Source organism: Diadema setosum, chromosome 7 (assembly GCF_964275005.1).
Source record: "Diadema setosum chromosome 7, eeDiaSeto1, whole genome shotgun sequence".
Lineage (NCBI taxonomy): Eukaryota > Metazoa > Echinodermata > Echinoidea > Diadematoida > Diadematidae > Diadema > Diadema setosum.
The window spans coordinates 22,579,989-22,593,885 of record NC_092691.1 but is presented as its reverse complement, the minus strand read 5'-3'; the positions used below and the strand labels follow the sequence as shown (position 1 = coordinate 22,593,885).

Here is a 13,897-nt window from a genome sequence, read left to right as displayed (position 1 = left end):
AATTCCAGAAAAAAAAGCACCCTTTTCTTATGTGCCTGCCCATTCAATACATATTTATATGGTGTATAGGGCGTATAGTTAAAACTGAAATTTTAGTCATCACATCTCAAACTCAATCAACATACAGGCTCTGTAAACATGAATTAAAACTTGCAATGTTCATTCTTCTATCACCTTAATGTCCATTGGCCAAAGTTTGAAACATAAAGCCGTTCATGTACAGTGTAACAACTGTTTTCAAAGAATAACACTTGGCGAAATGTTCAGGTGCTGTCAGAAAACTCTTACTTTACAACCTATGAGGTGATTTGTACATTAGAGAACAAAGTATGCTTTTCTTATCAAATGTGCCTGCTCATTCGATACATATTCACATATCTGGCGGATAAGGCCTAAACAGGAATTTCAGTATCTCAAATTCAATCAACATACAGGCTCTGTAGACAAGAATTGAATTTGTATTGTTTGTTTTTCTAATGCCTTAACGTCACTCAACCCTAATGAGAAACATAAATCAGTTATTATACCAACAACTGTTTTCAAAGAACTGACACTTTCCGAATTGTTCCTGTACTGCTCACCAGCCACAGTAAGAAACATAAAGCAGTGAATGTACCGACAAGTGTTTTCAAAGAATAACACTTTCTGAAATGTTCAGGTACTGCCAGAAAAGTCTTTAACTTTACAAACCATGACATGATTCGTACATTACAGGAAAAAGCACCCTTTTACAAGGTGTTTGCTTGCCCATTCGATACATATTTATATGGTGTATAGGGCCTAGAGTTAAAACTGAAATTTCAGTCGTTACATCTCAAACTCAATCAACATACACGCTCTGTAAACAAGAATTCAAACTTACATTGTTCATTCTTCTATGGCCTTAATGTCCATCGGCCACAGTTAGAAACACAAAGATGTTAATTTACTGTGTAACAACAACTGTTTTCAAAGAATAATATTTGCTGAAATGTTCCAGTATTGTCAGACAACTCTTAACTGTAAATTCCAGAAAAAAAAAGCACCCTTTTCTTATGTGCCTGCCCATTCAATACATATTTATATGGTGTATAGGGCGTATAGTTAAAACTGAAATTTTAGTCATCACATCTCAAACTCAATCAACATACAGGCTCTGTAAACATGAATTAAAACTTGCAATGTTCATTCTTCTATCACCTTAATGTCCATTGGCCAAAGTTTGAAACATAAAGCCGTTCATGTACAGTGTAACAACTGTTTTCAAAGAATAACACTTGGCGAAATGTTCAGGTGCTGTCAGAAAACTCTTACTTTACAACCTATGAGGTGATTTGTACATTAGAGAACAAAGTATGCTTTTCTTATCAAATGTGCCTGCTCATTCGATACATATTCACATATCTGGCGGATAAGGCCTAAACAGGAATTTCAGTATCTCAAATTCAATCAACATACAGGCTCTGTAGACAAGAATTGAATTTGTATTGTTTGTTTTTCTAATGCCTTAACGTCACTCAACCCTAATGAGAAACATAAATCAGTTATTATACCAACAACTGTTTTCAAAGAACTGACACTTTCCGAATTGTTCCTGTACTGCTTACCAGCCACAGTAAGAAACATAAAGCAGTGAATGTACCGACAAGTGTTTTCAAAGAATAACACTTTCTGAAATGTTCAGGTACTGCCAGAAAAGTCTTTAACTTTACAAACCATGACATGATTCGTACATTACAGGAAAAAGCACCCTTTTGCAAGGTGTTTGCTTGCCCATTCGATACATATTTATATGGTGTATAGGGCCTAGAGTTAAAACTGAAATTTCAGTCGTTACATCTCAAACTCAATCAACATACACGCTCTGTAAACAAGAATTCAAACTTACATTGTTCATTCTTCTATGGCCTTAATGTCCATCGGCCACAGTTAGAAACACAAAGATGTTAATTTACTGTGTAACAACAACTGTTTTCAAAGAATAATATTTGCTGAAATGTTCCAGTATTGTCAGACAACTCTTAACTGTAAATTCCAGAAAAAAAAGCACCCTTTTCTTATGTGCCTGCCCATTCAATACATATTTATATGGTGTATAGGGCGTATAGTTAAAACTGAAATTTTAGTCATCACATCTCAAACTCAATCAACATACAGGCTCTGTAAACATGAATTAAAACTTGCAATGTTCATTCCTCTATCACCTTAATGTCCATTGGCCAAAGTTTGAAACATAAAGCCGTTCATGTACAGTGTAACAACTGTTTTCAAAGAATAACACTTGGCGAAATGTTCAGGTGCTGTCAGAAAACTCTTACTTTACAACCTATGAGGTGATTTGTACATTAGAGAACAAAGTATGCTTTTCTTATCAAATGTGCCTGCTCATTCGATACATATTCACATATCTGGCGGATAAGGCCTAAACAGGAATTTCAGTATCTCAAATTCAATCAACATACAGGCTCTGTAGACAAGAATTTAATTTGTATTGTTTGTTTTTCTAATGCCTTAACGTCACTCAACCCTAATGAGAAACATAAATCAGTTATTATACCAACAACTGTTTTCAAAGAACTGACACTTTCCGAATTGTTCCTGTACTGCTCACCAGCCACAGTAAGAAACATAAAGCAGTTAATGTACCGACAAGTGTTTTCAAAGAATAACACTTTCTGAAATGTTCAGGTACTGCCAGAAAAGTCTTTAACTTTACAAACCATGACATGATTCGTACATTACAGAAAAAAGCACCTTTTTACAAGGTGTTTGCTTGCCCATTCGATACATATTTATATGGTGTATAGGGCCTAGAGTTAAAACTGAAATTTCAGTCGTTACATCTCAAACTCAATCAACATACACGCTCTGTAAACAAGAATTCAAACTTACATTGTTCATTCTTCTATGGCCTTAATGTCCATCGGCCACAATTAGAAACACAAAGATGTTAATTTACTGTGTAACAACAACGGTTTTCAAAGAATAACATTTGCTGAAATGTTCCAGTATTGTCAGACAACTCTTACTTCACAACCTATGAGGTGATTTGTAAATGATAGAACAAAGCAAACTTTTCTTATCAAATGTGCCTGCCCATTCGATATCACCTTAATGTTCATCAGCCACAGTAAGAAACAAAGCAGTTAATGTAACAACTGTTTTTGTATTCAATTGTATCCCTGTTTATACCTTGCTTAAAAGGGATGGCAAAGTGTTGGTGGCAGTGATGATTCAGCTTTAACTTTTTAAAATAGCATACAATTCTAATAGGTATTCAAAGTTTACTTTAATGAAAATCGGTTTTGAAAAGTCTGAGATATCCGAAAAGGAAGTTACATAAAGCGATCCTAATAAAAGTTGAGACCCATTTTCTTTCGGATAACTTTGATAATTATGTCAATCATGGCATGCATGATAGGGAAAATTGCCTCTACCACCACATACTGTGAGAAAGAATTAAGAAAGAAAACATTAATCGATTGGATAAATTTATAAAACATTAGAATAGTAATAAAGTCACGATAAAAATGTGACAATTAGCAGCTAGTTCAAATACCTATGTACCAGGAGTAAGTTCATTATTAAAGTCTAGATTTGATTTTCTATGACACTGTAATATTAATGAACTTTAAAAAGATATCTACCTACTTATATCCTTCAAGTTTTGAAGAAGTGGTATGTTTTGATGGTCCACCAAAACAAGATTTCTCATGGCGAGCCTTGATGTGTTTCCACCTATGTTCTGGATTTCGTGATCCGGGGCCTGTTTCGTAAAGATTGAGAGGAAGTCTAAACTTACACTAATCCATTTGCGATGATTGCAACTTGCGATCAACCGCATATATGCATATCATAAACAACTTTGTGATGGATTGTTACAATCACTGTAGATGCACTTGAATTTTGGAGCTAAGTAAAACTTCAACAAGTTTGTTTGAGCCTTATCCAGAAACCAAGAAGTTATTGTCTGCAGCAGAGGCTTTTTTTATGCCTCCACCACGAAGTGGTGCCGGAGGCATTATGTTTTCGGGTTGTCCGTCCGTCCGTCCTTCCGTCCGTCCGTCCTTCCGTCTGTCCGTAATGAATTTTGTGGACAAGGTAACTATCAAAACCTGTTGAGGTATCCTAATGAAACTTGGCATGTATGTGTATTAGGGGGTGAAGTTGTGCCTATCAACTTTTGGGTGCACATGCTCAAGGTCAAAGGTCAAAAGGTCAAGGTCAAATACATAAAATTTCACTATTTCCACCATATCTATTGAATGCCTGAAGATATTTTCTTGAAACTTAGTGTATACATGTATTACCCAATTAAGATTCTCTGGTGAAAGTTTGCGTCATGAGGTCAAAGGTCAAAGGTCAAAAGGTCAGGGTCAAATACATGAAATTTCACTATTTTTGCCATATCTATTGAATGCCTGAAGATATTTTCTTGAAACTTAGTGTATACATGTATTACCCAATTAAGATTCTCTGGTGAAAGTTTGGGTCATGAGGTCAAAGGTCAAAGGTCAAAAGGTCAAGTAAAAATATAAAAACTTCTTTTTTTTCTCCGTGCCTTGGAAAATTGTTCAAGGTATCTTCATGGAACATAGTATATACCTGTACTGACTGGAAGTGATTATCTGGAGAATGTAGGGTTCATGGGGTCAAAGGTCAGGGGTCAAAGGTCAAGTGCAACACTTCAAAATTTTACTATTTCCCTCATATTTATGCAATGCCAGCAGGGTTATTATTTTTTTACACTTGGTGTATGCATGTGTAACCTAATAGAAATTCTCTGGAAAGTTTTTTTTTTTTTTCTTCTTTTTTTGCCTCAAAGGTCAAAAGGTCAAAGATCAAGTGAAAGTGCTGAACTAACTTTTTCCTCCATATCTCGAAGTGGCTCAAGTTATCTTGAAACTTAGTACATATTATGCATGTTCTACCTGAAAGTGATTATCTTATGAATTTTAGGGTCAAGGGCCAGATGAAAATGGTAACAATTTACTATTCAATTCAGAAATTGCACTTTTTCTCCACACCTGTACCTTGAAAATTACTCAATGCCTAAATGTATGAATGGGTCAAAGTCAAGTTAAAGTCCTTAAATCCCTAGATAAATGCTCTCCTATTCATCCAATTAAACCTAGGTCAAGGAAGGTGAACATTCAACACATTTGTGACAAACTTGTCATTTCAATATTTTGCCAATTTTGTGAAAATGTAATCACACATTGTCCACATGTACTATCTAGACCTATTGGGAAAATCATGCATTATGGCGGAGGCATACCAGTCGCCAAAGCGACATTTCTAGTTTTTTTTCAATTTTGATTTATTTTCATATTTCTCAATGAAAAATACATCTTATATAACCTCTAAAGTAAAATGATGCAAAATATGCAGCCAGGATTCTCAATAAATTATTGTAAACAAATAGAAGAGGGTGGTCAAACTCTAAAAATTTCAATCTAAGTATAAATGCTAAAGAAATATGATGGACCTTGATTAATAGCAAGCTTGTTATTCCTGTCCCAGTAATGAACCAAGTGTAAAAATGGAGGTAAAGAGCATGGATAGAACATAACACTAAAATATAAACAACAAAACGAAAAGACAAGAACACTTGGGGATATAGCATATCTATCTATTTTCTTTATACTTATTGCATAATCTCAAATGACAATCAATATACTGTAAGTAAACTGTCATAGAACTACTGTATAACACATGTACATACAGTATAACTAGACCTAAGGTGTACACTCCAGCATGCACTGAGGATTTGAAAGTATGTTATTACAATACTAATTATAATTGTCCGGTAACTCGAATTGACAAAACTACTCACTCAAATTATAATGAACAATTATCAATAGTTATGAGAGTAACTTATTTACATAGAACTCATACATGTCATTAATAGAGCTAGTCCTCATTGTCCAAGACAGGCATCTCTGGTCTACTTGTTTCTACAGTCTGTTTGATGAGTTCTACATGTACAGGAGCCTGTTTCACTAACTTACATGGGAAATCGATCCAACCCAAGATGGATCTAAACTCTGGGATTGCTGTTATCCTGGGAACGACTCTTGTGACCTGTTTCACTAAATCGATCTTTGCTTGGGAACGATATTTAATTGAGTTCGACCATTTTACTAATAGTGAACGAGAATATGATCAATGGTGACCGATATTGCAGCAGAAAAATGGCAACTCCAACTAAGCAGAAGGTATGATTTGAAACTTTGAAATTGCTCTTTCATGGTCATACCTAAAGCATATATAATACACTCGTATGTGGAAACGTAGAGCGATCTAAAGCCATTATATTGGCTTACTTTACAATGGTAGGTGGAATTGAAAGGATATTTACCTGGCTTTTTTTTTTCTGGCCGATGCCACCATCACTTCTCTGACATCCCTAGAAATTGATGGGATACTGCAACCATGAATTGTTGAGATCTGTTCGAGCAGACTCCCCGTCACATAAAACCCAAGGGTCGCAAATATCTTTTGTTGGGCTGTGAGAGCTTGACTTCTGGGTGTTTGGGGTTTCACTTCATTTTCCAACATATCAATGATATGAAGTACCCCTCTTCTTGAGAACCTGTACCTTTTGAGCAATTCGGCATTATTGTAGAGGTCGAGCGGGTTTGTTCTGTCTCGGAAAACCCACTCTTGCCTAAGAGGTCTCTTCACTTGTACTAATAAGATGGCTGCCATGTTGAATGTCTATGTATCTTTCCCAATGTAGGTCTGATCTGAATCAATCCCAACTTTGAGTTCAGTGCCTGGCTCTGTATCATTCCCAAATGGCTTAGTGAAACAGTTCCTAACTTTTGGGGAATGATCGATCCCACAACTGCCCCTGAGATCAATTGAATTGAACTTAGGATTGATCCCAATGCTTAGTGGTCAGACTCTCACCCAGATCCATTAACCTGACTCTGGTTAAACGGTATTTCTGCCATACTGATCTTTCTGGCAGCTCCAGGGGGTTGGTTCGGTCTCAAAAGACACTGCCCCTCCGCAACCCGTGGTAGCCTCCTCATCAAGCAACACCATTTAAACTAAGTCCTTGCACTAGAATTGTATCAGGTGCAAAGTTATGCTCAATAAGAAAAGTTATGCTTGATCTTATGCCTGATTTTAAGCATAATAAAGTGTCTTTGTGAAACACACTTGCAATCAATATTGATCTAATGCTTGATTCACTGAGTTACACTCAATAAATCAAGCAACCATCAATAAAAACCACCATGCATTACAAACTCCTTACATTGCATGCTTTACACAAGACTGAAAACATATTTTACAATCCTTCAATTTTTCTGATAAGTTTGTGATCTGTTCCACAGTCTACATTTACATTGAATCACAGCGCAGGAAGTAAAGCGGTCTCAAAAGACCCTCAAACCCCCTGGTGTCATTCTCATCCAGCAACACTGTCGCTTTAACAGCCATCTGGAAGTGTGAGTAATGTTGACAGCTCTTCATATTCAGTTCCTCTACGCAGAAAGATACGTTGCAATGCCATTTCAAAAGGAAGTCGCAAGCTTGCCTGGTACTTTATGATGAAAAGCACTTGATGTTGTCATCCCACCTGGTCTATTAGCTGCACGTTGCCTGTAATAACCTCCTCTTGCTGGTTAATGTAGAATGGTGCATGTAATCAGTCTATTTATCAGTTCCAATTTTTGAATCCCTGCAGTAAGTCATTATTGCGTTGCATATCTATACAAACCTACGTTGTTCTGAAGGTGGGTACAAATGGCATCTGTCACTCGAGTGACTGCCCTTGATGCAGTATCCTTGCTGATACCATGGATTGTGGTGCCGGTGTTTAGCACACCACCAGTGGTATCAAAGTTTATTGCGCAGACAACATGCTGCAGGGGACTTAGAGCTTGGTGTCTTTGTGTCGGATGCTGTAATGAGGATTGTTGCAGCAAGACTATTGGTTAGATTCATCAAACCCACTCTGGTGAGGTTATTTTTTTGTTTTAGTGATTTGTCTGGCAGCTCCAGGGGGGTTGGTACGATATGAAGATCCTTTACCTCCTCAACCCCCTGGCAGCCTCCTCAAGCATCACCTTCACTATGGCAGCCGTCTTGAAATAAGTACTTACCCTTGATATCTATGAGACACAAAGCTACGCTGAATTAAAAAAAAGTTACACAATCATGCCTGATGTATGCTCGTCTCTGAGATCTGATACATGTTCTTTTCCACATTCAGATTCATCGTTAAATAAGAAATGACATATGAAATTAGAGAATATAAATGAAGAAATTATGAATAAAAAACAATAACAAAATGAAAGTATCAAAATATGGCTGAACATTACCTGTTGATATGAAATGAAAATATGAAATAAAAACTAACAATTCATTTCTGTATGATAAAAAACAAACAAACTAATATCTAATAATCTTATCTACATTTTGTAAAGCATTTTCGTAATTACATCATTAATACCAACAATTATTTCATGCCTTTATTTTTTTTATATTCTTTCTAAATTTTCTGCCTGTCAAAAAATAAGTCTGCCATTAAAGACTGGTATATACTTTTCCAGCTATACAAATGTACCTACGTGTAACATAAATTGTTACAAGATCTGATATGAGAAGGTTATGCTAGTTGACCATTCTAAATATATCAAATTGTTTCTCACATATTTTTGAAAAACATGTATTTGCAATATGTGTATCTTGTTTCAAAATTCAACCGTGTACACGCAAACTATCTTAATAATTTTAACATACCTAAGAGAAGAATCACTATTGTACAGTGCCTCAAGTAAAGGCTGGTTTCTTAATTATTATTTTCTTTTTTTGAGGGCTCCAAAACTTTAAACGCAATTATCTCAGAAGCGCCAAGAGTGACATAACACCCGATCATTCTCAGCCGACGATATTGTCTTGTGTAAAGTTGACCTTCATTTCTAATACCTGTTACTTGAAAATAAAAAAATACACCCAAAACCAGTGTGTAGTTCTTCCACTGGAGCTTGCTATTGAGCGTGAGCTCCAACCAGTTACTGCTGCTCCGGAAAAAGAACAGCCTGCTGGGCCTGGAGACCGGAAGTCGTCTGGTACCTCGAGTGAAGTGGTTGCCGCCGGCAGCAGCTGTGTAATCGACCTGACTGACACCAGTAGTGGAGACGAGGCGCCGGAGGTGACAGGGACCAAGCTGTCCAGGAAGAGGTTATCAGATGGGAAGTCAGCCTCCTCAAGGTTAGCTTCTCTTCAAGGCATTATCTACCATTTGCAGATGAAACAAAATCCCAGCTTTAGTGCTTCAAAATAGATCTAAAATGTGAGTTAGTGATAGAAACAACCAATGTAAAAATGTAAATCAATATAATCAATGTTAAGTATTGTTGAATATACAAGGTATAAACAATAGTTATAATAAAAAAAATGTTTCTTTACTTAACCATCTACAGTTGTGGTTTATTGAGAAAAATAGTGATAATTTCTTATATTTCAGGCTTTGTTGTGAAATTTTTATATGGTAGGATGTTTTTCAATACAACTAACCTACACATATGCATCAAATGTGATAATTCCAAATTTTTTTTTCCCCCTAAATCACTGCTCCCACTGGTAAACAGTACCTTAAAAGCAGCACCATTTACAAATGTCTGTGAGAGGGAGTAAGTCGTTGAGGGAAATGGAGGACAACTCCTCTATATGACGGAAACAGTGCTCTTGAATTTGTTAATTCTATCTTTACTTTGCATTAATAGTGATCAGCATGTCCCCAGATTCGCTTTCTTGGCCAACTTGCACAAATGTCCTAAACTTAACCATCAGTAAAATGGCAAGTGGTCGTTCTCCTGTTATTATTCCCCATTGTATCACCTTGGCCTCTGTGGGGTGCTGTGGCATTGCTTGTTACAAGTTGTTGGTCAGTTACAAGGTACTTCTAGTACTGAGTGTGTGAGCGCACAAAGGGTTAAACCATGGTGGGAATCTCATTTTTTTTCTGTGTTACTATTGATTGCCTCATAGATTATTGGTGTCATACAAAAGCTGTACTTTGATCCATTGCATTGTTTTGTTGTCCATTCTCTTCCATATCATTTGCATGTCCTCATTACGAGAAGAAACACTAGAGAAGTGAGCTGCATCAAAAACACCTATCCTATTCCCTTGTCACATTTTCATTTACCAGTGCCCCTACATTGTATGTTTAATACTGTTCATAATATGCCCTCTTCTAATTATGTTTTCATCTATTTTGTAAGGATTTATGAGTTCACAAATGTATGTTCTCAAATTTATTGAGTCAACCTCACACTTACATTGTATATTGCCATTTTAAAGGAAATTGCTAAATGTGGATAAGGAGGGTGACAGCATTTTAGAGAGGGAGGAAAAGATTCTATTTTTCATTGCGTGTGATGTTCAGGTACTTCCTAGTCCTTTCAATGCTTGTATTTAATCAAACAGACGGACTCATGCAGGAAGGGATTGTGAGCCCATGTCGAAAAAGTCCCCCACCCTACAGGAAATCATTTATAAGCGGGATTCGCTGTGCCACATTAACACCTCTGATAACAAGGTATGAAATTCCTGGTAAAATTCATAAACCACTGCATGCAATGTCAGTAATGCATAGACATTGGGACTATGACAGGGCTCGACATGCATGTATACTATGGCTTGTTGGCCCAGGGCCTGGGGCTGCTAAAAATTGTTCTATTGGTGTCTTGATGGGTCAGCTAAAATCCAGACAGAATTTTAATACTATCCTATTGTTTTGAGCCACCAAAATTTCAAATTCAAAGATTTTGCTTTCTTTAAGCAGACCACCAGAGAAAAATGAACCCTGACTATGATGTTGTTTGTGAATCTTGCGTTTAATGATGCTGTTTAAGAGCTAATCCCTAGACCAGTGATCAACCCAGATGTACATTTGTACTTTGTAGTGTTTCTGAATGTGTATATATTCTTGTAACCTACTTCGAGGTAAAGAAAGGACAGAGAGATACACATCCACCATGAAATATGTGAGTTGTGATGATGAAGCAAAACAAGATGAAAAGCATGCTTGTAGTTAATTTACCAGTTGAATGCATGGTTTCAAGCTGTTTTGCATTGTCACAGGATTTGTACTCATTCCTTGATGTTGCATGAAAAACAGGCCAAATGGAAGATACATGTATGTTTGCAGACCACTGTACCAAAATATTCCCAGCTTTTATTTGTACTTAAACATTCAGCAGAGTACTATACACTACTTGTGTAAACAAATCATAGTGTTGATTGTGTACTTCATTCTCTGTTAATGGCACTGGTCCCCGACTCAGACATACTAGTGCTGATCTACCAAGTTATGGACCCAGATGCTGTGCATTCTGAGTTGACCCGAGTAGATGCAATTGGATCGATTTATTCAAAAGATCATCGGCTTTTAATTAAGATTTGCTGATGTGTTCTTCTACTAATAATGCATTCACTGAATCCACATATATGTATGTTATGTGTAAATTCCCCTTTTTATTAATTTTTTTTTTTTGTAAGGAATATGGTAATGTATCTATCTTTTTTACGTAGTTTGTGGTGTCCTTTGAAAGTGAGAATTTCTACAATGCATTTCAAACCTTCAATGATTACACTCTGGTATCACCCATGGCCAGTCGCTCATTAGCTTTGTAATCATTATCTCATGATGCATTTCCTGTGTAGAGTCTCTACCATGTTTTGGAGGCCACCAGATGCCTCACAGAGATCATCAGCAGGTGCTGCAGTCGACATCATCGGCATGGCAACTCCAGAGACGGGCGGGCGGCCGCGCCAAGGACCGCATCCAGGAAGAGGAGGGTTGGAGGTGGGAGAGAGGGGGATGCCGAGGCAAAGGCAGAGCTGTCACTGTGGATGAACATGGAGGATCTGGAGAGGCTGAGTGGGCTGTGGCAGAGGACCCTGCAGCATTTGGCAGAGATGGGAGGAGGGGTCGCCATGGCAACCAGACGCAGTGGAGAGGAGGGGGCCCACAAGAGGGAGAATGAGGGCCTCGTCCAGTCCTGCTTTGAGTGTATCTGTCGCTGCATTGGCGCTGTTCTGTCAGTTGCAGGTAATAGCCTTCCGTCTTGGTGGTCTCGCAAATTTACAAGTCACTGAATAGACCATTTCTGTAAATTTTATGATTTGAGAGTGCAAATGAATGTATGTGAGAATAGGAGATGTGCAGGCTTGATGGCACATTTTTGTTGAAAAGTTGTGGGTGAACCATTCATGTCTCAGTGTAGTACTTGAGATCATTTAATGATTGCTCACATGAACAAACAAAACTTATGTTGTGCCATCACTGTGCAGTGATGTCATTGTCCTCAATTATGATGTCATATTATGTTTTAATTAGAAAATTATGTACATTCATTTCTCTCATTTGAATGCCAAAACAGTATATAGCATTATCGTAATTATTTTCTGCAGACTCGAAATTACTCTCATGTCATCACGACTAGCTACATGCAACATTGATGCCCCCCCCCCCCCCCTCGGTTATTTGCATATCTGTATCATGGTTGTGTTTGCATTTTGTTTGTACAGACATAGTGAAGCTGCCAGTCCAGTTCTTGCATGCTACCACATGGATATTGTGTATTCCATGGCTGCCAGTAAGTCAAGCATAAGATACTATCAATCTTGTTGGGCTTATAACTGTCAGTGTGCAATGCATATCGGAGGGACATCTTTGCAAATATTGCTAGATCAAGTGTGCTCTCTACATTTTACCGATCACATATGTGGTCATATTAACTGCAGACTTGTAGCTCTTGCCAAAGGAGTACACCCTGAATGAAGCTGCAAAGCATGCATATTCAGCTTCATTTTTTATTTCTGAACTTGTTAAAGGTTTTATATTAATTTATATTACACCAAATAATGCCAATGACAGTTATGTTCACGAGTATGAGTTCATCCATTTTAGTGGTTGGTTGTCTTCATGCTTCAATATTCCAGATGGATTCTAACTGGATTGACTTAAAGTCATTTGGGAATCTGACTGCCAAGCAGGTTGCAACTCTCAGCAATAAACTGGCTGAAAAGCTAGGTGAGATATTATTTCTGTTTTCATTATTCTTGCTGCAATCAGATTTTATTAACTCCCAACGGTGATTTGTGTTAGGAGATAGATGCAATTGTAAGACCATACGTTTCATCAATTTAAATTGTTGCTGTGACTCAATTTAAATTGTTTAAATTGTGACATCAATTTAAATTGTTGCTGTGCTGTAAATTGTTTGGAAGCATTTCAGTAAAGGATAAGTCAATGTTAGAAATAAAGCCAGAGATTGAAATGTAAATTCAGAGGCTGGCTGGTACAAATATTTTGATATTGAGGTAGTCATGCACTAAAAACAAGCTACAAATGTAGAGATGAATTGCTGCTAATTATATGGACAGCTTGTAGGGCCTACAGGTTGATCGTCCTCTTTGTCACCACTCTCCAACACAGATGCTTCGACTGCGAGTAATGACAAGTTTATCTAATCTGGTGACTGTTTGTAGGTGATGCAGCAGCGGCGGAAGAATATAGTTTGAAAGAATATATTTTCTGGAACTCCATAAATATATTAATTATATTCAAGAATATAGTTCGAAATGAATGATGCCTGTACTGGCCACTTCTCAACCTGGTCTCATCTTGCCCATGTTTGGAGTGAAGGTGGTTTTTTTTTTTTTCTCTCTCTTTCTCTTTTATACAGCGGACTCATCCAAGCAGCTTTGCTTACAAATCCTGCCTCTGTTTACCAAGGATGTAGCACCAAAGTGGAGACTGCACATCTTCAAAGATGCCCTGGTGAGCTCATTTTATCAACTGAGGAAACAGACATTTGAACTCCTATTCTCATATCAAAGTTATCACTGCTTTGTCGTCAGAAAACTGCAATATAGGTAGGTAATATTA

General features: G+C 37.2%; 1 protein-coding gene across 1 annotated transcript in view; it reads left to right on the top strand.

Annotated features, from left to right (window-relative positions):
* The window catches only part of LOC140231118 (serine/threonine-protein kinase ATR-like), a 72,399-nt gene that overhangs the window by 17,513 nt on the left and 40,989 nt on the right, over positions 1–13,897 (top strand). Inside the window, exons 12-17 of the mRNA XM_072311271.1 lie at positions 8,960–9,207; positions 10,429–10,540; positions 11,668–12,061; positions 12,541–12,602; positions 12,949–13,039; positions 13,695–13,789. Of these exons, the coding sequence (XP_072167372.1) occupies positions 8,960–9,207; positions 10,429–10,540; positions 11,668–12,061; positions 12,541–12,602; positions 12,949–13,039; positions 13,695–13,789 (1,002 nt within the window). The remainder of the gene's footprint in view (positions 1–8,959; positions 9,208–10,428; positions 10,541–11,667; positions 12,062–12,540; positions 12,603–12,948; positions 13,040–13,694; positions 13,790–13,897) is intronic.